Consider the following 25,192-nt stretch of genomic DNA (forward strand, 5'->3'; position numbering starts at 1 on the left):
GGGTTTCTTATTGTTCATAACGTCGAGGAGAGAAGGCAGGGAATCAGAATTCCCATAGGACTCTACCTTAACCGAGTTCCATTCATTCTAAGGAGTGCCCAGCACGTTGACATGCACGATGAATTCTTCCTTAACCCCCAGTGTATGGGACCATCTGAAGGGTGACACATTTCTCATAACAATTCCGTTCTGGTCACGGCAGAGTAGTCCTTTCTTGAGGCTGCTCAGAGAGCGGGGATCGAACAATCTACCCATCCAGCTGCCAGTTTTGACAGAGGTGCTACTGTTGTTCTCTTTGGCGACCTAGTTTGGGATCAAGAAACAGATAATGTAGGCACCTACTGATGTGCTTATTTTAATACCATAAATAATCATTATACAAACATGTCTGCTTAAATAGCCTCTGGAACTGTCAATTGTTTTGTGATTTTGTTGGTAATTCCCAGTAGCGTCTGAGATTTAAGGCTCAGAATGTGAACTGCACAGCCCCAGCGTCCCTGGCCCTGCTTTCTGTTAACACACACAGTGCAAACACTCAGACCTTGCCACAAAAACAAAAGCTGCCTGATATTCTCAATCCTGAGTAGCCTTGAGAAGCTACCTTTTTTAGAAAACAGAAAAATGCTTTTGTTTAAAAGTAGTCAAATTAGTCTCTCTTTGCCCTTTAGAAAGAAAACTTACTGATATTGATATTGAGGACCAATGGGCTAATAAAAATTGAACTGTAAGCCCTCCATGTCTCCAAAATACAAAATAAATGAACAAGTAAACACCCACAAAGAACAAATAGTAGCATGGTAGTGTATCTATGTGTAACGCTGCTTTTAGACATTTATGGAGAGATTCTCTTTATTAAAGCAACTTGCCATTTCAATTTTGACGATAAAATAAGGTGTGGGTAGCCCAGGATTTTGGGGAAAATATGTTGAAGTGTGTGCTTCTGGTATGATGGGCACTAGAAAAACAGAAGGGGCTGGGGGTAAGGACTTCATGAAAAAACTCTATGAAACAAGTCACCTTGTCCCCATCCAAACCTGAGGACTCCTGAGAACACGGCTGGAGGGAGCAAAGACCAAGATTTCTGTCTGCCGCAAGGACAAAAGCATCAAGGAAATAGTCAAATCCAGTTGACATCAGCAATTTATTTTTTGAATGCTTGTTGTGTGCCTAGCTCTATCCTGAGTGCTGGGATCACAAACACATTCCTGACATTTAGAAGGGGACAGCGCCATGTACACAAGGCAAATGAGTCATGGGACAGTGAGTTGAATGTCATAGTAAGGGCTAAAAGAAAGTGCTATCTACAGGAACACAGGGATGGAAAGCTTGATTCTACTGGGGGATCAGAGACTTCCTGGCCAAAGCAGTATTTGAGATGGACCTAGGAATATAGGTACAATTTAGATGGGCAGATCTGGCAGTTGAGACAGGGAGTGGTCATATAGAGAGGGCGTCTGACGCTGAGGAAATGCAGTGATGGAAGGCTTTGAGGTTGGAATGCCAGGTGCATGGTGGGGGAGGGAAGCAAAGCAGTGTGGCTTCCCTTTCTCCTGCAGGATTTCCTAGGATTTCTGTGAAGAATGTAGATATCCCTATACTTGCTTTATTTGTCTGGGAAGGAGACATTTTTGTCTCAGAGAGGATATGTCATTGGTATACTAAGAACAAGTACTTAGGTTCCCAAAGGTGGTTAAAGGCTTTTGAAACTGGATTCTATTCACTCATTCAAACCTCAATGAAGTTAAGGGAGTAAAGTATTTGAATATTTGAGTGTGACTGTGTGTGTGTGTGTGTGTGTGTGTGTGTGTGAGAGAGAGAGAGAGAGAGAGAGAGACAAAGGCTGTGTGCTCTAGCTCCCTTCTTCATCCTATAACCCATCCAGTGTTCCATCTGAAAAGAGCTTCCCGTGTAATAAAGACCAGGCCCTGATGCCCTGTGGTTGGTCAGAGATGACTACTCTTGACTTCTTGGGGGTCCAGGTAAGAGGACCCTCAGCTGTAGGTCACCCTCCCGGCTCACCCAGTCGTTCATTTCAAAATCTTTAATCACCTGAGCAGTCCTTGGAGAAATGATCAGGAAATAAACACTGAACTCAGCAAATAATTCCATTTCCACAGCTTGCAGAGGTCAAGAAGAGGTAGGTGAAGCAGGAGAGGCGGCTGGGTGCTGTTTCTTTCATAATGCTGGGTGCTGTGTCACGTGGGGTCCCGGAAGCCCTGGCGCCTCTTCACCCCACACTGTGGGGTTGGGGGCAGGTGTTCTCCCTGGTCACTCCTCTAAGTCAGTCATGACCCTGCTGTGCTCAGATGGATAACGTGAGGCGGACAGGGAGGAAGGAAGACTGGGAAAGATGGAATATTTTTGCATGTGAATGTGGTAACTTCATTTGGGAGTGAATATACCAGTAGAAGGCAGGGGGACCGGATTGGGGGGCAGAAAATAAGTGCCGCTGTGGAGAGGAGGAAAGCAGGGCGCAGAGGTTGATAAGTGAAGCAATAGCACGCTCAGTTCTGAGGAGAAAGTTCAGCCCAGTCTGGAAAAAATTAATCTGGAGAAAATGGGATAAACTGTGGGAGCCCAGAGAGCCTGTGGCCAGATAAGCGAGCTGCGTGTTCTGCAGGAGGCAGGAAGGAGTGACCGCTTCGGTGTAAGTCCCTGCCTTCCTTCCCCTCACCCCCACACACACACAAACTAGAAAGGCCCAGATCCACAGGGGTGCCCCCGATGCACCACCCCACACGCTAGCACTGCCCCAGCCACGACCCAAGAGGAGCAGAGATCAGGCTCTTAAAACAAAACGGAGGCAACCAAGAGAACTGCAGCAGCCTGGAAGCCCAAAGGAGCGAGAGGAGAGTGAGTGCAAGAGAATACAGACCCAGCCTGAGACCACTGGAGAAACTGGGAAGGAGAGGGAGGCTGCCACGTGGTGACAGTGGATCTGGCCCTGCCCTTTGGCTGGTACTCTTTGGTACTCCCCTCAGACCCGGGCAGCCAGGACCCCTGCCCTGGCTCTGATTATTAGAGGGCACTGCTCTGTCCTCCCCTCCCACCTGTACCCCTTCTCACATGGCAAGGAATCCAGAGCCGCCTGGAGCCTGAACTCCACACCCACACCTTCTAGATTACACTCCGGTACCCAAGACGTCAGAATTCCCCATCTAAGTGGCCCTGAGTCTACAAGGGCTCCGGGGGTCCTGTCCTCCGGAAGGTGAACGCCGCCGCTGAGCCTCTGCACACTTAGGTGTGAGGGGAGGCCGAGGGCAGCTGTTTGCAGGTGTGGTAGAGGCTGGAGGGGTTGGAAGGCTGTGGGTGTGCAGGTGTCCAGGTGCACACAAGGGCCCTCACAGTGCTGGGTGGGGCTAAGGGTTGGGGGAGGAGGGATGGGCCTTCATCAGCGTTCTCACCCTGGGCCCCGGAAAGCAGAAGGTGGCAGTGGGCCTGTGCCCCTTGTGCCCCCAGCAGTTTTGCGAAAGAGAACCCAAAGAACCCCCAGAGCACGGTTCCTCTTCTCAGAAGCCCTACCTCCAAATGAGCTGACACTGCAGGGGCCTGGCCACGCTACCAAACCATCCGTCCTGCTACACAGGAGAAAAACCAGAGAACAGCCCAAATCCCCATGTTCCTGTTCTCAGAGCAGCTCATTTCCTTTCTCCAAATTCCCTCCTAACATGGGAGGTTTTGATAAGCTAGAAATTCACCAGAGGCAACGACTACACTATCAGACTCTAAGATGAGGCAGGAGGAGGAACCACAAACATTTTTTTAACCTGTCAAAACATGGGGGCACATCGTTCTGCAGCACTCAGGCACATCTGGTGTTATTCAGACAAACACTTATGAAAGACTGCGGATGGCAGGATCGAGGTCTGGGAGAGCAGGATGGTGAGCCTTCAGAAATAGTGACAATGGCTATCATTTCTCTAGTGCAGACCGACTGCCAGCCTAAGCGCTGCTCTTACCGGAAACAGCAGAGCTGGAGAGCCTGGGGTCGAGGCCCAGCTCTGCCACTTAGGAGTGGCGTAGCTTCCGACGAGTTCTGTAATGCCTCTCTGCCTCAGTTTCCTCATCTGTAAAATGGAGATCAGTAACAGCAGCCTCTCTCAAGATTGCTGTGTTAACACAGGTTAAACGCTGAGAATGGTGGTAAGCACTCCATAAGTGTTACGTATTACAAATGGTCACAACTCTCTGGGGTAGGAATCATTACCCCAAATGTACAGATGAACGAGTGTGGCTTGGGAGGGTCTGTAGTTTGCTGGGGAGCGGCAAAGCCAGGATCCCAAACCAGCCAGGCTCTAAAGCTCATGGTCTCTCTATTAAACCACGCTGCCGTCAAGAACTCTGGCTTCACCTGGAGAAGAGAAATGGGAGGCAGTTCTTTGAAAGGCTTCCATAGAGACTCCAGTGGCTGGGACAAAAGTGCAGAGTGGAGAGAAAGATTTTTACTGTGTCAATAATATGAGCTGTTTCAAAGCAGTAAATCCTCCAGCGTGAGATGCTCAAGCAGACTTGTCAGGGATATTATAAATTAGCATGAATTAATTATGAGCCAGTTAAATATGAATTAAAGATGAGTGAATGAATATCTTTAAATAAATCATTGGCAATATTTTGAGTTACAGTGAATTTGATGAAAAATATGATCCCCCCAGCCGACTATACATGGACACCAGGTTTTAAAAAAAATCACATCACAGAATAAATCCCAGCATCACAGGGACGTGCTAGTCTGCTTCTCAGGTTTCATCAAGGCCTGAAATGCCCTGTGGAAAACAGACCCTGCCTCTCCATTCCGCTGCACTGAGACGGAGGGAGAAAGGTGCGGGGAGGTTCTGTCACCCACACTAGCCCTTCGCCCCCAGTGAACGGAGGCATAGCCCAGTCTCTCCTAAGACAAATGATGCCTGAAATAGGGAAACGGATGTGCAGAGGGCTGGCTGAGAGTGAGGGGTGGGCAGATCACCGCAGCTGAAGTCATAAGACGCAGCATCCAATGGGCAGATACAAACAGTGCAGAGCTCAAGAAAAGATCGATTTCCTGCCCTGTGCTCCACTGTGTCTGGGGTTAGGAACGATGTCTCTTTATTGACCTAATCCATATATCTAACAAAGAGAGCCACAAAGCAACAGCCGATCAGTGCCACTGCGGAGGCTGTGATCACCACGACGACGACGCTCCCGGCCGTGTTGACCAGAAGGCCCAGGCCACCTCCAACCAGGATCTGAGCCAGCTGCACCATGCAGGTGAGGGTGGCGCAGTCCACGCCCTGCCCTCTCGTGCTGCCGTCCGGGCCCCCGCCCGGGGCCTGCTGCCTCTGCAAGGGAAGCACAGGAACAGCATTTGATCTGCACCAACTGTCCTTCAGGGCAGAAGGCAGCAAGCAAACTTTTTCTATAGAAAGCCAGATAATAAATACTTGCAGCTTGTGGGTTGTATGATCTCGGTTGCAACTACACCACTCTGCCGTTGCGGGGCAAAAGCAGCCACAGAACATAAACAAGTTGGCATTCCAACAGAACTCTATGACACAGGTATTTAAATTTCATGTAATTTTCCCTTGTCACAAATATTATCCTTCCACTGATGTTTTAAAAATCATTTTTAAATTGTCAAAGAATTCCTAGAATTCCTGTCGTGTCTGTACACGACAGGCTGTACAGAAAAGCAGGTGGCAGACCTCGTTTGGCCAAGAAGACAGTTTATCAACTCCTGATTCAAGCTCCACCCTACTGCCTGCACCTTTCTTCCCCACCTGCCACAAAGTCTTAAATTCCACCGTTCACACCTATGGGAGCAAAATGGTTAAGAACGCAAAATTATCTCTTCCTAAGAAGTCAGTAAATACAGTGCGGTAGAAGCTCAATAAATACCCCATTCCTTCTCTTCCTTAGTGTTTAAAGTTCAAACATTTTTAGAAGGATGTTGAATCACAGATATGTGTAGGGGAAGCAACATAAAAAAGCAATTCAGGGCTTCCCTGGTGGTGCAGTGGTTGGGAATCCGCCTGCCAATGCAGGGGACACGGGTTCAAGCCCTGGTCCGGGAAGATCCCACATGCCGTGGAGCAACTAAGCCCATGCGCCACAACTGCTGAGCCTGCGCTCTAGAGCCCGCAAGGCACAGCTACTGAGCCTGTGTGCCACACCTACTGAGGCCCGCGTGCCTAGAGCCCGTGCTCTGCAACGGGGGAAACCACCGCAATGAGAAGGCCGCGCACTGCAGCACAGAGTAGCCCCCACTTGCGACAACTAGAGAAAGCCCGTGCGCAGCAACGAAGACCCAGGGCAGCCAAAAATAAATAAATAAATTTAAAAAAAAAAAAAAAAAAAAGCAATTCAACCTTTCAAAATATGGTTGCTTTTTGCTTAGTAGATTAATATTTGATTACTGTTTGATATTTGGTCAGAATTGGTTGATAACATTGCCATTTATTGGGTATCATATATGTGCTAGGCCTTGTGCAAGGCTCTTTTACCTACACTATCTTGTTTCATTTAATTTTCCAACAACTTTCTAAGGTGGGTGTGTCATTCCCATCTCATTGATTAGAAAACTAAGGCTCTGAGAGTCTGAATGATAATTCCTATACTATTAAATGAAAAAAAATCATTGTGCAGGAAAACGCACATTATCCTTTGAATAAGAAAGGGGAAATAAGAAAATAGATTCATAATCGCTGGATTTTCATTAAAAGATACTGGAAAAATAGACAAAAACCTGATGAGAGTGGTTACATGTAGGAGCCCAGGGTGGGGAGGTGGGGACAGGGAACGAGTGGAGGGAGCCACATGAGGCACACTTGTATGTCACTGTGGTCGTTGAACCACGTGATTGAATTACCCCATCTAAACATGAACTCATTTTGAGTGATATCTAATAAATAAACGAATAAGATCCCCAGTATCACAAAGCTGTCAAAAGGGGGAGGCAGGATTTGAATCCAGGGTTCTCTGAGTTCAAAGCCTCTGTGTTTTGGGCCTAGTACCATCCAACTCCCTCTTGGAGGGATAGTTCTTTATGATAGCTGTCTCTTTAGCAGCAAAGCACCTGCCGTGCGCTGAAACATTAGTGACCATGTCTGCCAGGGAAGATGACAGCTACAACTCTTGTTTAAAAGGTTTTAACACCTGGTGCAACTCTCTCCTGCTGTGTTTACCAGATCAAATGATGAAAAAGGAGGCCAGCGTTGCAGTCACATGGACACGTGTTCAGCGTTTTTGCAGTTTCCTACTGTGATGGATTAAGCTAATAGCCATCTCTTTAACTTTTACAGTTAAAGAAATGTAAGCCTATTTTCAGGGGGAAAAGTTGCATATTTGGATAAGAAAACGTGGTAATCTTAGAGCAGAAATACCAAACCTAGTGCTTTTTTAGGGCAACATAGGGTCTTGCCCTCTGGCTTGAGTTCCGAGATGGAGATGGGGCGGGCCTCCCTTGAGGCAGCTGGTGAGGTGACCACCTGCGACCAGCTTTCCTCCCTGCACACAGGGCATGACTTACTAAAACCCGGACTTCCGAGGAAAACGTTGCTCAACCAGTAACTCCCGGAAATTGCACCAGGCACCTCCGCAGTGGTTGAGGGCCGGGGCCCTCGTGTGGCATCCAGAAACACTGCAGGTACGCTGGACATGTCATGAGCCCAGTTTCCCTTGCTTTGTCTCTGTGTGATTGTGGGCTGGTTTCTCAGCATTACCAACCCCACCTTTCCTAATCTGACAAATGGGAGTAATGGTACCTGCCCGACTGCTCCCAGGTGCACAGGGCTTCAGAGTAAGGAGGGGGTGGGCTGGGAAAGTGGTCAGGCCTTGGCTAGACCATCGTTACATCTGGCTGGACATTTTAGTGCCGCTGTTTCAAGAAGCCCTGTTTTCCAGCTCTGCTCTACATTTTCCTAGCAAGTTCCCCCAGCCTCCAGGTGAGTCCGGGCGTCACTCAGTGCAGAGGTTCAGCAACGCACCTGCTTCTCCTGCTCCTCTCGGTGGTACGCGGTGATGAGGTTAAAAGGCACGGTGTACAGGGTGCTGGACATCACGCCAAACAAGGTGCATATGACCAGGGTGGAGTAGACATTCGGGAAGAGCCCGATGACGCCCGTCCCCAGGCCAAACAGCAAATACCCCATGAAGTAAAGACCCTTTAATCCGATGTAGGGAACCAAAGCTTTCTGAAAGTCTGTGTGTGGGGAGAAGAGAGGGAGAAATTACAGCTGGCAGTGCCTCACATCATCTCATAATTTCAGACAACCTTTCCTTTTGAAGATTCACTTTTTTTAGCCTTCCTTTAATACTGAGTCAGGAACAGAAGAACCTCTTTTTCTGTGCTTGAAAACAGCTGGCTTTTGGAATAAGTTTTGAATCCTTTGTGTAAAGAAGAACTGGAGATTGCCTTGCTGGGTTGATTTTCTTTTCTGCAGGGAAGGACCAGGCACTGTGTACTGGGCAGCTGAATAGCAACGGGATGCAAAAGAGGCAACTGAAAAGCCCGCCTTGGTTATGGGACCCTGGGGCTGCAAGCCATGGAAGAAAAGCGGGGATCTTTCCGATTCACAGAGATCTAGCCTAACAAGACCAAAATGACAATCCAGGTCTCTATTAGCCCCACAGCCCAAAGTCAGGTTGGAGGAAATTAACACAACCAGATTGCACAGAATGATCCAACTCATTCAGTTTCTTTGCCCCACCTGAATGCCATCTGCACAACCTGAGAAGGAAGTAAAGAACGTACATCACCTGTAGATGCTCTCCCTGCCTTGCCAGCCCTTCCCAGGCTGGTCAGGGGGTCCTGCTGCACCGGGCAAGTCCCCCTCACTGGCGCCTTCACCCTCTATGGGCAAGTTCCACAACTTCTCAAACCCTCAGTTTCCTCAGCAGAAAATGGAACTAATAAAACCCTTCTTGGTGGTTGTTATCAGGATCAAACGAAGTAAAACGTCTAGGAAATCACCCAGCCCAGTGCCAAGCACACAGAAGACATCCAGTTAATGGTGGCTATCATTACTTCAATAAATACAGAGTTTGCTGAATATGGTTGACTCTTAACTGGGGTCCCCTCCCAGCAGGTAAACTTGGCTTGCTCATAAAGAACTCATGGTAGAGCTCATTTTTTAAAATTGGAAATTCAGCTTAAAACATTTTACTATGTTTTCCACCACAGTAGGGAAAGTCCCTAAAAAAAAACCTTTATCTTCCTTTTTTAATCAGTTATTTTTCTTTTTTTTTACTTTTTATTTTATATTGGAGTATAGTTGATTAACAATGTTGTGATAGTTTCAGGTGTACAGCATAGTGATTCAGTTATACATACACATGTATCTATTCTTTTTCAAATTCTTTTCCCATTTAGGTTGTTACATAATACATGTCGATCCCAAGCTCCCTAATTATCCCTCCGCCCTCCCCCTTCCCCCCCTGGTAACCATAAGTTCTTTCTCTAAGTCTGTGTCTGTTTCTGTTTTGTAAATAAGTTCATTTGTATCATTTTTTTTTAGATTCCACATATAAGTGATATCATACGATATTTCTGTTTGTCTGACTTACTTCACTCAGTATGACAATCTCTAGGTCCACCCATGTTGCTGCAAATGGCTTTTAATCCGTACTTTCCTTATCTTTCCTCTGCCCTATTCTTCTGGAACATGTGGACCCAGGGGATACACAAATGATACTAGAAATGTGCCTCTTCAAGAGTGAAATTTTCCATATCCATTCAAATAATGATTGGATTTACATTGCATAGACAAGAAACCTAATATTTATTACATTTGTATCAATTACAGAAATCTGAAAATGTTAAATGGGCAACATTGCTTCCTCTATTAAACTCATGCCACGCTTGGAGGGCTGTTGTCAAGGTTGAGAATAAAACCATCATAAATTTAGGTCAGTTTCTGTTTGCTTAATGATTACATTTATGCGGAAAATGTAATCTGAGTTGTCTCAGTACCTAAAAGATACCATCAGTATTCATTAGGGAAATGCTCTCACTAAGTGTATAGGCCAGCCAGGAAGAAGGCAAAAGAGGATAAAGAGATATTTGGAAACATAACTAACTTCACTATGGAGACGTAAAGTCTGGCAAAGAATGCTTTATTCATAAAGAGAAAGCAATAAGTTTAAGGGCCAAGTTGACTTGTCCTCTGCTGGGTCTGACACCAACGCATACTGTGCCTCTCCTTAGGACTGTAGGGAAATGATTGATTTAAGCCCCAGCTATGGATAGTAGTGTATGATATGAACAATTGGCTATATTTCAGTACTCAGCGTGGCTATTCTCATTGATCTAAGTGTGCCTGCTGTGCAAAGGAGCTTAAAAACAAGTCCCTTATCACCATTCCCCATGCCCCGCCCAGCAGCCAGATAACCCTGCTAAGCTCTGTCTGGATAGAAATTCTGGGTCTGCACCTGATGTTGTGTGATGAGTCCAGAATACAGGGTTATCGCGTGTGCTCTGGAATTGAGGGAAATGATTGATTCTGCCCACAGTGGGTTGGAGTGCAGAGGGAAAGACTTGAAAGATTGCACAGAGAGGGACCTATTGGAGTTGGGTCTGGGTGGGGAGGTAGAAACAGCAGTTCGGGTGGAAGAAACCAAAAGCAAATACACAGAGGTGAGAACGTCTGTGCAGTGGGTCATTGGAGGAGTTCCTGCGTGGGAGTGACAAAGGTCCAAGTGTGAGCCCAGCCAAACTGTGAATCCCGGAGTGCCAAGATCAGGACTTTTACTCTATCTTATGGGCACGAGAGCCCCTGAAGATCCTTGGGCAGGGCTGGTTGGTATTTTATAAAGGAAATTTTAGTTCTAATTCACAGTGATAGGGATCCCATAGATTTATACATTAATATAACTTTGGAAAACTATTCAAATAGTAGGGATTCTTTATACACAGGGATTTTAACTGGAAAGGCCCTAAAAAATAACATGCTTTTGAATTTTCAAATGCCATGAAATTCATACAGGAACTTAGACTAGACTAATGGAAGGGTCCCTAGAAGGGATTTTTTGAGGAAAACAAGTTAAACTTGACACAAAATTCAAATACTAATGACTTTTAGAAAAATGTTTTCCTCTTACAAGAATGAGAATAGTAGTAAATATTCCCCCCACCTCTTGAAAGCACAAAGGGATTGAGATGGATAATTTATTAAATCCTTTCAGTCTAACACTCCCTGATTCTAGGTAGTTGAAATCGTCCTCCTGGAGTTTTCTTTTCTTTTCTTTCCTTTTAGTATATGTGCTGCCGAAGCAAGCACCTTGGAGTTTTCTTAATTCGTACACTCTAAGGGGAAAAAAATGGGTTTGCTGAGGAAATGTAAGCTTTAAGCCACCACTATTTGGTTACCATAAATTTGAAAGTAATGAATTTTATGGTTTTATGATTATTGGGCTCATGAATATGCTTATATTAGGTCCCCTTTTCCCAATTGTGCTATACTTTGAAGAGATTTTTCTTGATCTCGAAGCAGGTTTCCCACTGTGCTATGGCTGGGCAAAGGGCTAAATGCCAGACTAGGGGTCATTATATATATTCAGCCTCCGTCCCCACAAGAAGCACAGTTCAGTGACAGAATGATGGCCCTGAGAATGGTAACAGGGATTGTCCCCTACTGCCTCCCCCCAAGCCTGGGCCATACCCCTGCTGTCCCCTGGGCCTGTCCAAAGCCTGGAGCTCTGCCCTGGGGACCAGCTATTCTCCCCACAATGCTGGAGAAGCTCTCAAATTTCCACTCCAAATGGGGGACCTGCATACATTTTATAGGCCAGAGTTTTTACTTAATTCAATGTGTAGAGCACTTGGAGATTTCCATACAAATTAGCAAGCACAAAACGAGCCTGTGTGATGCCCTAGAGTTGGAGTACATCTGTTTGGACTTATTTAAAACCAATCCCAGAAATCCCTTTGTTTACAGTGTCCTCACAGGTAATCTTAGCCAAGGGGGGTTAATAGACTCCAGACCCCATGGAAAGCTGGTGTCTGAGAAGGAAAGCTGTTGTTCTCAATCTGGAAGAGTGGTCCTGTAACATACCACCCCACCCATCTGAGCTTAAGTTATTTTATATGTTCATTTTGTCACCTAGCTTATTAACCAACCCTCTTACTTTCTGTCAAGACTGATAAGCACATCTATGAAACGCTACCAGTGATCTTATTCCAGCAGAACACAGACCTACCGTTAATCAATAATCTTGGCTGTGACTATCCCTCATCCATCCAATACTCCACCATATTGTTTACAAGATTTCCTTTTACTTTCCAAAGCATTTTGATCAGGATCCCACTGATTGCAAGTACAAAGTAATCACTGAGGAAAATGATACCCAGAATTCACTAGGGAAAAGGCTACTTGATGTGGTCCTTTCTAAGGAAATAGTTTTTCCTGACCTCCATATATTTATCAAGAATCTGGCATTTTAGAGAGCAAAAGAATAAATATAGAAATACAGAGGTATAAAATCCAAGATTCCGCTAGCCCTTAGAAGACACCCTTAGGAGGAGGAGACTCACAAGAATAAAGTGAGGAAAACACAGAGTTGATGCACAAACCCCAACATCCAACCTCGACCCCTCTTTGGTAGATGAGGAACTCTGTGGAGTTGTGTGCGCCGTAGGGATCCCCGTGGTACACGATCTGCAAGAGAGATTTGGGGCCACTGAGTTACCAGTGCAGGGTGGTAAGGAGCCCTTCTCACATGTTCTGCTTCTTCACCCCTTCCTGCGGCACAGACCTCATTCTCCCATGAGCACATCACCCTTTCATCCTTTCAAACCTCCATTCAAGGACCCTCAGGAGGTCTTAATGCATAAAGTCTAAACAACATCCCCCTGGATTTTTAACACCCCTCCTTCCGCCTAACAGCTGGCTCCACCCGCCTTAGGCAACCCGGCCACCCACATTCTGGTACAACCAACAGGCTTCTGACTCATCTCTACACATGCCATTCCTATCCCTGCCTAGAATGTTTTCTCCTTCACCCCTCCCTCTCCAACTCCTTCTCACCTTTCAAGATCCAAATCACACCGCACCTCCTTTGTTAAGCCTGCTGTGACCGCTACAGTTCACCTTGATTTTTCTTCCTTATTTGTTGTATTTGATCAAGTGCTGGTCCCATCGCATAGTGTCCTCTAGCTGTGTAGGGTATAGTAACTTCCCTCTGGAACCTGTCTGTAAGCCAGCTCCTTGAAGGTACTCTTTCCTACACTCTTACTGTGCCCATCTTAGAGGCTGGCTCAGAAGCTCCACAGGTGCTGATGGAGGGATTGGTGTGTGAGATAATGAGCGTGTGCACAGACACGTGCTTTACCTGGCCCATGAAGTCTGTGAAGAAGAGCATGTTGGACAGGAAGGCGGTCCATCCAATGAGGTGGCTGACGCAAAGGCAGCGGTAGTGGGGAGGCATGCTCATCAGCGCCCTCAGCAGTGACTTCGTGGTCATTGTCCTCCGAGTCTGGAATAAAACACCAAACAGGTGTGACGTTCAGTGTAGACACACAGCCAGCTGTGGGAGCAAAGCATACAGCCATGTTACATATCTGTCAGTAGACTATCACAAGAGGTCGCACTTCCTGGGCATGGTGCCAAGGTTTCCATGGAGTGTTCTCGTAGGAGGTGTTCTGTTAAGTACGTGCAGCTACTTAGCAGTTTCAGGTCAAGAACAGGGCTTTGGGGACATAAGGGTGAAGGGACTGGAAACAGAGCTTGCTTTGAGCCAAGATGTAAGACACATCTAGCTTCCTATCTTTGAACAACAGACCCACTGCTGAGGATGAACCTTATAGATCTAAGCCAGCCCCTAGATGGTTATAATTCTTAGATTTCTTGACTCTTTTTTTTTTTTTTTTTTTTGGCTACGTTGGGTCTTTGTTGCTGTGCATGAGCTTTCTCTAGTTGCGGTGAGAGGGGGCTACTCTTCGTTGAGGTGCGCGGGCTTCTCATTGCGGCGGCTTCTCTTGTTGCGGAGCACGGGCTCTAGGCACGCGGGCTTCAGTAGTTGTGGCTCATGGGCTCTAGAGTGCAGGCTCAGTAGTTGTGGCGCACGGGCTTAGTTGCTCTGTGGCATGTGGGATCTTCCCAGACCAGGGATCGAACCCATGTCCCCTGCATTGGCAGGTGGATTCTTAACCACTGCACGACCAGGGAAGCCTCTTTCTTGACTCTTAAAACCTAGCAGTCTGAATTCCAACATGGACTCTATGATCTCCATCCTCATGATTCTGTTCTGTTACATGGCAAAAGGATTTTGCAGATATAACTAAGGTTACTAATCAGTTGGCTTTGAGTTAATTAATAGGGAGATTACCTGGGTGACTCTAATCAAGTCACATCAGCCCTTTAAAAAACATAGAGTTTTCTCTATGTTTCTCCCAGTTGGCTGGGAGCAGAAGGGGAAGCCAGAAAGCCTCAAAGCTCAAGAATTGCTGGCTTTGAAGGTGGAGGGGGCCACATGGAAAGGACCTGGGTGTGGCCTCTAGGAAATGAGAGTGATCCCTGGCGATCGTCAGTTAACAAGAAAACAAGGACATCTACAGCCACAAGAAGCTGGATTCTACCTGCATGAGCTCGAAGCTGATTCTTCCCCATTGGAGCCTCCAGATGAGAAGGCAGCTTTACCAACACCTTGATTTCAGCCTTTTGAGACCCTGAGCAGAGAATGCAGCTAAGCCCACCCAGATTTCTGACCTACAGAACTGTGAGATAATAAATGGGTATGGCTTTAAGCTGCTAAATTTGTGGTAGTTTGTTATGTAGCAATAGAAAACTACCACATAGAGCCAATCAGCTCCCTGCTCTGGGCCAGGTACCTCCTCCTAATTTACTTCTCTGGATCCTGCCATCAGCCAACAGGTGTAAACAAGCCCTATGTCAAGTCAGAAGTGAGAACATTGTAGAACACACACACACACACACACACAATGACTACATATGCCCACAATTCTTTAATCTAGACTTAAATTATGTTAAAACCAGAGGCTATAATTTATTGGTATCAGTAGCCTTGAGAGAATGAAAAATTTTGAACTATTGACACAACTGTTTTGAAATACAAAAAAAGGAAAGAGCCTTTAATAGCTTGTCATATGAGAGAAGAAAGAAACCTCAGGAATATTAAGCAATCACCTGCCCTGAAGACACTGAGACAATAAACATTAACCATGATGGGGTAATGGGTCTTTCTTGTCAGATTTTTATTTATTCTGAGTCTTGACATAATGATATTGGGTCCTGGCTAGTTTATTTATAAGACAGTCTCCTGAGATTTTCTCTTTTAACTATAATAGCAAATTGTTTTATAGCTCTTAACCTTATATGATAATGCTTTTTCTTCTTTGATGCAGAAAATTATATTTACTCATTGTAGGTTTGTGGTACAAGTTGATTTTTTTAATTCATCAGTTTTGTAGTATTTATGACCATGCCTCAACTGATTTTTTTATACTTAATCAGTATTAAAAAGTATAGACATTACCTTGGAGTTAGGAAAAATAAACATTTCCTGCATGTAGAATATGGTATTTGTCAAAATAAATGGTGATCATAACAGAAATCCAATGAAGAACTATTACTTTTTTCCTTGACCACAGGAAGAAGCAATTAAAGGTATAGACTGAGAAACAACAGCCTGATTTTCATGCCTCAGACTAAGTGATTTATCTTCACTTTCTTTCCTTTCTTTCCAAACATTCAAAATTTTAAAAAGTGAATCTGACCAGCAAGTATTCAGTCTCATTCCAAACATTAATTTATGCTTCTGCCTTATACATAATTTTCAGCCTGCTTTCATTGTTTACCTAATTTTTTTTCTTCCAAAAATAAATATGAGCTTCAAAATTGTGCCTAGTCTTTCTGTAAAAGCTGTGAATGTAAATACTTAAAGTCCGTTTGGGTATTTTAATTCAGAATGAAAATTCAGCTGGCATCTTATTCACTGACGCGTCAATTCCCTTTGTGAAGCCCTTGCAATGATTCTGAGCCGTTGGGAACTGTTTTACTGCATACGTTATGCACCTTTGTCAACTCGACATTGGGTGGTGATGGATTTATAAATGAAAAAGGCACAGAGCCATCAGGGGGAGAGAGAATTGTACAAAAGTGCCACCAGAAGGAGACTAAATATTGAAGGGAGCAACTGATGGCATGGAGGAACTAGAGATGGATTTTATGGTATCCAGTTTGAACAATAAATGAAATAATTCAGGCCTCTTGCCATTAAAAAAAATCCCAGTTCTCAAATTGCACAGCCACCCTCGTTTTGGAAAGTAATGACTTTGACAAACAAGATGGCCAAGGCCTTGGCCCTGACTCCTTGGAGACACCCATTGCTCAGCTGGAAGCTCCCAAGATGCACTTTTGGAATGGAGAAGTCAGATGCTTGGCTTTGAGCCTAAGATATGTTTCTCTTTTTTTTTTTCTTATGTTGTTTTGCTTTTATTTTTTAAGTCACATAATAGAACCATTCAGAGCCTACAGTGTTGTGCGTGTGGCACATACTAATACAAGTTAATTACATTTAACGCATTTCTTTTCTTAATGGTGTGGAGGGTTTTATGCCTTTCAAAAGACTTCTACTCACTTGATTTCATTTGATCATCACTACAGCCTCGGGGTAGAATAAGACAGCCTCTGCTGGGTGACTCTTTGAGGACAAGTCATAATCTATCAATAGGGCAAAGGGGCAGGCATAATCTATAATAGCTACTTGCCTTTCGTAAACCCTGCCTTGTTTTGTTCCTTAAACCCTGACATTATTTTTCTTTATTTTCAAAGTAACACTTGTCTATTATAGAAATGTTGAATATACTGAAGGGTTTAGAAAAGAAAATGAAAACAACCTGTTAGCCCATCACCCAGAGACAATAACTTCAATTAACATTTTGGGTATATATCCTTTCTATTTTTTCTCTGTATCTGTGTAGCTTTTCCCACAATGGAGATCATTTTGTATATGTATGTGTGTTTTATCTGATATATCATGTCTTAAATAAATCTTCAAAAACACACAGATCTTTTAATGATCAAATGGGTTCCATTGTATGGCTCTTCCATGATTTCCGTGCTGCCTTGCAGAACTGCACAGAAAGGGGGCTCTATCCTAACTGAGATCAGCAGGGAGTGTGAGTGTTCTCCCCCAGGTAGCCTGGAGCCGCAAAGGTTTAAGCAGGTCTCCGGAAACCTATATTCTCATATTTTCTCTATTTACTGTGTGATCAAGATAAAATGAAGGCTTCATCCCAATAACCTCTTAGTTCCTCCAGTTCCCTACCCAGGGATGCTGTTATTTGGAATACAAATTTATAATCCTAATCTAAGAAGTGAAGATACTTCTTGTGTCCTGAGGATGATTCAAGGCTTCTCTTATGGCCTTATTTTTCAACTGGCTTCATCTTCCCTGGTTTGATGGTCTGACAAGAGTAAGAGACAGGAGGACTAGAAAAAAATGCACACATTTTTCTATTAGGTGCAAAGTTTTAATTCCAAGGGATAACAGCTACTGGGGATTTGAGGATTCACAAGACTTTTCGCATCAAATAAGCAAACAAAACAAAGACAAAGAATAATTTTTAAAAATATGAACAAAAGGCAAGAACAAGAATATTTTTCCTAAGTTAATAAAAAAGAATTTGCATCTTTACCTGTTCAGCAGGATTTTTGTTTTTTTCTCCCTGCAGCGCCAGCTCTGGGTTTACATAACCATTTTTAACTTTCTCAATAGACCCATACTCATACATTCTGTCTGATGACAATGCAAGGTCCTGAGGGCCTTGCTGTGGGGGAATGTCCTTGGCAGCATCTCTCAGTGGGGCTTCAGGGATACTGCACAGATGGATAATAAAACACAAAGTGAGCACCAACGAGGAGAAGAAGAACATGACCTGGAATTCTGTGCCCAGCAGTCTTCCCAGTTCCAGGTGGGCCCAGTCGATGGCACCCAAAAGGTAACCCAGGGCACCTCCTAAACCTGCAAAGCAAGAAAGAGCTGTATTAGCATTATTTAGAAGCATCTTCTCTTTCCATTTCCTTCAGTGGGAAAGCTCCCTGAGGACAGCGTAGGCAGCCTGGTTATGATGGGAGAAGCTAAGACACCTTGGCCAGGAAGCATGGGTTCAAGGCCTGGCTCTAGCATGCACTTGCTGTGACCTTGGACTTCCTCACTTGTCATATGGGGATGATAATAAAAAAGCAACCTACTGGTAGGGTCACGACTGGAAAACGGACTAGTGCCAGACACATAGTAAGCGCTTAGTAAATGTTACCACCATCTGAAGTCCTACAGCTTTCTAAACTGCACTCTCAACACTGCTTAAGAACTAAAATTCCTGGCCCTAAAGGGCTCCAAAGAAAACCAGTTTCTGATTGCAATAAAATATAATTATGTATTGTTGTTGATCTATTAATAAGCTTCTTAGAGTGACACAAGTTTGCAGAGACCTAACAGCCTTAGAATCTGTCTTCTTTCATCTATGAAAACCTAAAGGTGTGGGTGGAGGGATGAATTAGGAGTTTGGGATTAACAGATACACACTACTGTATATAAAATAGATAACAAAGACCTACTGTACAGCACAGGGAACTATATTCAATATCTTGCAATAACTTATAATGAAAAAGAATCTGAAAAAGTATATATACATATACATATATGTATAACTGAATCACTTTGCTGTGCACCTGAAACATTGTAAATCAACTATACTTCAGTAAAATAAAATAAAAAACAAAAAAAAAGCTAAAGGTACTTGTTCCCAGTTGACAGCCACAGAAAAAATAAAAACAAAAGCTTAAACATGAATTTTTAAAAATCTTATCCTCTCACAGGACCTGGACCTGAAGTCTTCCTGGTGTTTTCTTTACCCGCTTACACTTAAAGACAGTGTGACCTGAGGGAGGAAGGACTTCTCAAAATCGATCCTGCCCTTATGGTCTAATATTTGAAATTCTACCATTAGTGATTCATTCTTTTGGGTTCCTGTTTTAAAAAGCAAGTGCTCCTGGTACAGACAAGACATTGCATGTCTCAGCGCCAAAATACTAAGTGCTCCTCAGATGGTCCTTCTGGCAGCAGGCACCAGTGACGTCTGAGAACACCGGGCTGCAGCGGGGATGTACCATGGGGTGGGAGGTTGTCCAGGGAAGTAAGCAGATGAATGCCAAACACACCTTCTACCTACATCACAAGCTTTCGTAGGGCTGATCCTCTGGCAAATACCTTTACATATCAACCTCTCATCATGCCTTACCAAAGACAAATATCTACCTAGTCAGATCAGCTTTCTGTTTGTTTGTTTTTATTTTTCTTGTGTGAGTGAAGGCTCCATTTTATTTCCCAGATAAAGACAACATCCCCACAAATCAGAGAATCAACGAAGAAAACAGAGCTTAAGGAATTCTCTATCTCTAACCCTAAACATTTAAACTTACATAAACTCTGACCCCAGGAACACAGATCTGAACGCCAAATAATATGAATCCTAATTTATCCAGAATGGTGGAAGAATGGATGATCCTGGTGACTTCACATTCTGTCTAGTTGCAATTTATCATAGAGGATATTTACAGACAAACAACTGTTTAACCATTGAATTCCAAAAAGATGGCATCATTATGATGCCCTGAGTGACAAAGCATTTTAAGGTAGAATTATGGGAAATGGTGGCCAATGGGCTGCAATGAAGAAACATGTTCTCTGCCAGCAAGGAATATGTGGCCTAGTTATGGGTGATGTGCATATATATAAACAGATCAATGGCACATACAGTGACCTGTTTGGACGGTGGGCGCCCTGGTAGGCTCCGAGAAGGGAAGGCCCTTGAGGTGGTCACACTGTTGCTGATTCAGAGGGCAGCTCTGGGACATATGGTGTGTCTGGATCGCCATTAGACAATGATGCTCTTTATTCAACCATGGAGATGCCGTGGATGTCAGAGGTCGTGTGCTGAGTCAAGCACTCAACTGAAAAGAATGTACTAAAAGCCCAGCACTATTTGAGGGTCTATCTAAACCAGGGTTTCTCAATCTCAGCACGACTGACATTTGGGGTTGGATAATTCTTTCTTGGAGGCTGTTCTGTGCATTGTAGGATATTTCGCAACATGTCTGGCCTCTCCCACTAGATGCCAGTACAACTTCTCCACTGGTTTTGACAACCACAAATGTCTCCTGACATTGCCTAATGTCCCTCACGGGGCTAAATGGGCCCCAGCTGAGAACGCCTGATCTTAATTAACCCTATGAAAAACTTACACATTCCGTTTTCAAAACTATCATTTGTAATTAGATCAATGGTTGTCATACTGCCATTAAGTTCTCCTATCACGTATGCCTCTTTCCTTCAAACTTATTGTTCCACTGAGCAGAGAAAATATAGAACAGAGGACCCCTGCCCATTTGAAAGAATTGATGTGTGAAATAAATCCTCCACTGTGCAACAGAATGGTGGCTTTATTTTATGAATACAAATATGTGGATATAAACATAATGGATTTATATTAAATATTGACTCGAACACTTGAGTCCTACAATTGAAGGGTTTCCTAGTCTAGTTTTGCGTCCACTAGTGTCGTGTATTTCAATAAATATTTATTGAGTACTAAATATATATTAAAAAACGCTACTAACTTCTGGGGATATAAACATAAATAAGCCACAGCACCCCAATCGCCTCCTCCCCAGAAGATAGTTATAAGCAGAAGAAGCAGATAAGTAAACAGCTGCTTTAAAAAAAACTGTAAAAAATGATGTGAGAACTGTGGGCTGGGTACTCAAACAGTAGAGAGGAGCTCTGAAGAGTTTATTTATTATTACAGAATTCCTCTTAATTAGCAGTGAAGCTCATAAGAGTTCAATATATCAAGGAATCCGAAGATTTTAGAGGTAGAAGGATGTGTGTAGCTCGTCTAGTTGAATTAGATAAGAAAACCGCAGGCTACAGCGGGTAAGTGACAGGAGACCACGTAGAAGGAAGGGTTTGTAATTATGCTGATTTCAATGCCCACCTGTGTGTTTTCTAATCATGTGACCTTGGGCGCTTCTCTGAAAATGGGGGCGGTGATCCCTCCTTGTATGAGTGTTGTGAGGGTTAACATGATAATACGTGTAAAGCACCAGCACATATAGTGGCAGAACGAGGTCCCAAACCAAGGGCCCTGTTGACGTCCTACAGAAACCCTAATCCCAAAGCCTCACCCAGAAGCTGGAGAAGCTGACAGCTGCACGGAGGGTGACGATCTGCCTGGAGCTGGCCGAAAGGACTTCGTCATTCTAGGCCCAGTGACTAGAATCGGGGGCTCATTCTGAGGGCTGAGACCTGAGCTAACCCCTGACCTAGTGTGGCCTGTAGCAAGTACCGTGGAAAAAATATGTATCTCAAACCTGGAAAGAGTTAGAACTGTTTAAGAGCCTGATCTTTAAAAACATCGTTACAAAGCAGCACTTCTGAGACTTCAATGTGCACGTGAATCACACAGATGTCTTGTTAAAATACAGGTTGTCTTAGTCCATTCGGGCTGCTATAACAAATACACCATAAACTTGGTGGCTTATAAACACCAGACATGTCTTTCTCACAGTTCTGGAGGCTGCGAAGTCCAAGATCAAGGTGCCAGCAGATTTGGTGTCTGGTGAGGACCCACTTCCTCATTGACAGCCATCTTCTCATTGTAATCTCACTTGGCAGACGTGGCAAGGGAACGTTCTTGGGCCACTTTTATGAGGGCACTAATTCCGTTCACGAGCCTTCCTGACCTAATCACCTTCTAAAGGCCCCATCTCCTGAGAGCATCACATTAGGCAGGAGGTTTTCAACATATGGATTCTGGGGGGCACAAACATTCAATCTATAGCACAGGTTCTGATTTTAAACATGCAGGTGTAGGCTGAGGCTCTGCGTTCCTTTCATGCTCCCCAGTGATACCACGGCTGCTAGCCCAAATATCTCTTTCTGAGTACTCAGGTGATAGAGCAGTTTCCAAGCAACCTGCTCCACCCTCATCTGATATTCTTGGGAATGAGACTTTATTGTCATAGGATATTTGACCAACAAGCCACAACTGATAAAGCACAATAATGTGCAGTCCTGTAAAACTAAGGATAATTCGCAGATATTAATAGGGTTCTATGATTTGTAACCATGCTTTCGTAACCTGGTAGAACTATTACAGAGGAGTTATAGTTATATTGCCTTGTAGAAGGTTAATCAGATTTGTATCTAACTTAGTATTTTTTTTCTTTTACTAAACACACACACATACACATTTATCCTGCAAGAACTTGGGGAAACTGTTCTTTATGTCTTCCCTGTCGGTTCCCTCACTAATCAGTTAAGTAAAACATGCTACAAGTATCTGAAAGTATTTCCAATCCTCTCTTCTCTCGGGGAAGGGGGGAAAAATAAGCAAAATGATTTTGTTTGTCCCAAAGCTAGTGGGAGACATAACTAAAAGTTAGAACATGCCTTGAAGGAATAGTAGGCCACTGGGGACATTATTTTACTAGGCACCATATTAAAACTCTGTATGGAAACATTTAACTTTATCTATTCACACCTTCAGGTATGATGAGGGCCAGCAGAGGGTTGTAGGAACTTACTGAATGCTTTACTTTTTACTGCCTCCGCTTAAACTAAGAATTTTATCTTCAAAATAGTCTCCTAAACAAAGCCTAGTCGTCGCAGCCGTAACAGAGGTTAGCATCAACTCCCACGTCTACATCCAGGTTACATTTATCTCTGCTGCCAACACCAGCCTCCCTGGGGCTCCTGGAGTCAATCCCCAGGCTACTGGCCAAATCATAAGCTGGAGCATCCAAAGGGCACCTGCTGCCACGTTAGATAACCAGCCTTTACGAGGAAGGGCCCACAAGTGGTCCAGCCTTCTTTATAAAGAAGGCCCCTCCTTCACAGAGCCAGGCCGTGATGTCAAACTCACACCAGAGCCAACCCCATGAGAGTGAATGGCTCGGCAGACAGGTATTGTATTTCATAACTAATGATACAGGTTGAACAATGGTTCCTCCTGGAAGACGTCCAAGTGTATAGAAATATGTATTATTTTTTCTTTTGTTCACAACTATAATAGGTAAAATAGGAAACTGGGAGAGTTTCAGGACCAAGGAATCTAAAGAGAGTCTGTCTGAGTCAAACGCGGCACATACCACGTGCCTGGAACTGCTTCCCTGCTTCAGGTGTGTGACTGAACAACCTCCACGCTGATGGAGAAAGAGTTCAAGGTGAGAGAGCTAGCAGTGTGCTGCCAGCTTCCATACCTCAGCAAGGTGACAGACGAAAGACTTCCACATTCCCGGGAGGCTCATGAGAGAGTCGTTCTGATTCTTTTCTACGTGTTCAGAAAATAGCAATGAAAGTGTCAGACTAGGGGCTTCCCTGGTGGCGCAGTGGTTAAGAATCCGCCGGCTAATGCAGGGGACACGGGTTCAAGCCCTGGCCCGGGAAGATCCCACATGCTGCGGAGCAACTAAGCCCGTGTGCCACAACTACTGAGCCTGCACTCTAGAGCCCGTGAGCCACAACTACTGAGCCCATGCGCCTAGAGCCCATGCTCCGCAACAAGAGAAGCCACCGCAATGAGAAGCCCACGCGCCGTAACAAAGAGTAGCCCCCGCTCACCACAACTAGAGAAAACCTGCGTGCAGCAACGAAGACCCAATGCAGCCAAAAAAATAAAAATAAAATAAATACATTTATTAAAAAAAAAAGAAAGTGTCAGACTAGGTTCCTACCTACACCAAACACATACACACTAAATCCCAGAGAGCTAACATAAGTACCAGCTACTAGGTGTGTATGAGTGTGTGTGTGTGAGAGAGAGAAAGAGAGACCTTGACCCCATTTGTTTCTCAGTAGAAACTGATGAAGCACTACTCTCACCAAGAACTGTGCTGGGAACCGGAGATACAGCAATGAACAACACAGACACGACCTGCGCTCCTGGAGGCTCAGTGTACCAGAAACAGAGAGAAGACACAAGCAGACCTGACACTCCTTTACATTTACAAGGCAACTTGTCTCTTAAGAGATGCGAGATAATACATCTAAAGTACTCACAATGGTTTCCGTCTGCCCACAACTACCCTGGTATTTCCCTGGGCCCTTCCTTCACAGTCAAGCTGAGCCAGGATGCCTCATTGCTTGGGGGACGGACATGAAAGTAGAAAGCAGAGAAACAAGAAGGTATCTCCTTGCTTCTGAGTTTCAAAAGCCCTTAGGCTCCAAAGGCATAGATGGTAGATTCAGTAGAAAATGTGATTTAACAACAAGGCTTCCGCCAGGAAGCCAAGGTAGCACAGGTTCAGGAGTGAGAGCGAGTCCTTCCTTCATGATGGTGGGTCTGAATGTGCACCACGGCGTCCACCACAGCCTAACCACTGAGCTGCTCACGTGGGCCTCTTGGAGGAGGTTCTGCGAGCAGCCCCTCCAGGACCCCAGGAAGCGTCTCATGCTGGAATCCATCCTACATCCTGCTCACCCTCAGCTACCAGCTCTGCTAGGCCCAGTGGATTACTGTGATCACACAGTGGCCCCTTCTCCGAGAAACCTAGGCCTTGGTCACCGTGACCGTCTGGGGGCAAGAGTGCTGCACATGGCCATTTACCATCAAAATTGGGCAAGAGGGGGCCTTGCTCCTGCCCCATGTGGAGCAGCCCTCCCTCCTCCTGCGGACCAGAGTCAAGTGGCCCTGTCTGTGACCCAGGCATGAGAAACAAAGGGGCATCCAGAGATCTTAGGTCAATGGCACCTTTTTGAGTCACCTGAAGGAAGCTCTGGGAAACAGAACTTCTGAACCCACAGAGCCCAGAGCAGCAGGGCTAGAGAGCATGAAGTCACCAGTGGTCCAGGAAACGACAAGAGGCAGAGCTGCCCAGCCCTGCCCTGGGGTCCTGGACCCATGTATTCCACCTACAGGCACACAGCACCTCATAGAGGCCTTTGACCTGAGCGCTAACTGGAGCCGGGAGGGGTGCCCACCCTCTGCTTGGTCCAGTGGGGTGGTAAGGTGTGGGACGTGACTGGCAGACCCAAGCCCGTGCTCCCATCACTGGGGATGACATATGATGTGGACTCCTGAGCAGGGTCAGCGCTCCGAGTTCCTGAGGGGGGCAACTGAGGTCTGGGAGCAGTACTGGCAACCACACCCAGGTACACGCTTCCCCTCTGGGGACAAGGGTCCAATGAAAGTAACTTGCTT

At 44.9% G+C, this 25,192-nt stretch overlaps 1 protein-coding gene across 3 annotated transcripts in view; it reads right to left on the bottom strand.

Annotated features, from left to right (window-relative positions):
- Positions 1–4,372: 4,372 nt before the first annotated feature.
- SLC45A2 (solute carrier family 45 member 2) overlaps positions 4,373–25,192 on the bottom strand; it is a 33,697-nt gene continuing 12,877 nt past the window's right edge. The window contains exons 3-7 of one of the 3 annotated variants that reach the window (XM_036846866.1): positions 17,627–17,952; positions 13,300–13,443; positions 12,542–12,626; positions 7,959–8,173; positions 4,373–5,315 (exon numbers count right to left, since the gene is read on the bottom strand). In XM_036846866.1, the coding sequence (XP_036702761.1) occupies positions 5,091–5,315; positions 7,959–8,173; positions 12,542–12,626; positions 13,300–13,443; positions 17,627–17,952 (995 nt within the window). In that variant the 3' untranslated portion in view covers positions 4,373–5,090. Of the gene's footprint in view, positions 5,316–7,958; positions 8,174–12,502; positions 12,627–13,299; positions 13,444–17,626; positions 17,953–25,192 lie in introns of all 3 variants that reach the window. The other 2 variants (XM_036846867.1, XM_036846865.1) reach the window with 2 other exon arrangements.

The sequence above is a fragment of the Balaenoptera musculus genome, chromosome 3 (genome assembly GCF_009873245.2).
Source record: "Balaenoptera musculus isolate JJ_BM4_2016_0621 chromosome 3, mBalMus1.pri.v3, whole genome shotgun sequence".
In the NCBI taxonomy this organism is placed as follows: domain Eukaryota; kingdom Metazoa; phylum Chordata; class Mammalia; order Artiodactyla; family Balaenopteridae; genus Balaenoptera; species Balaenoptera musculus.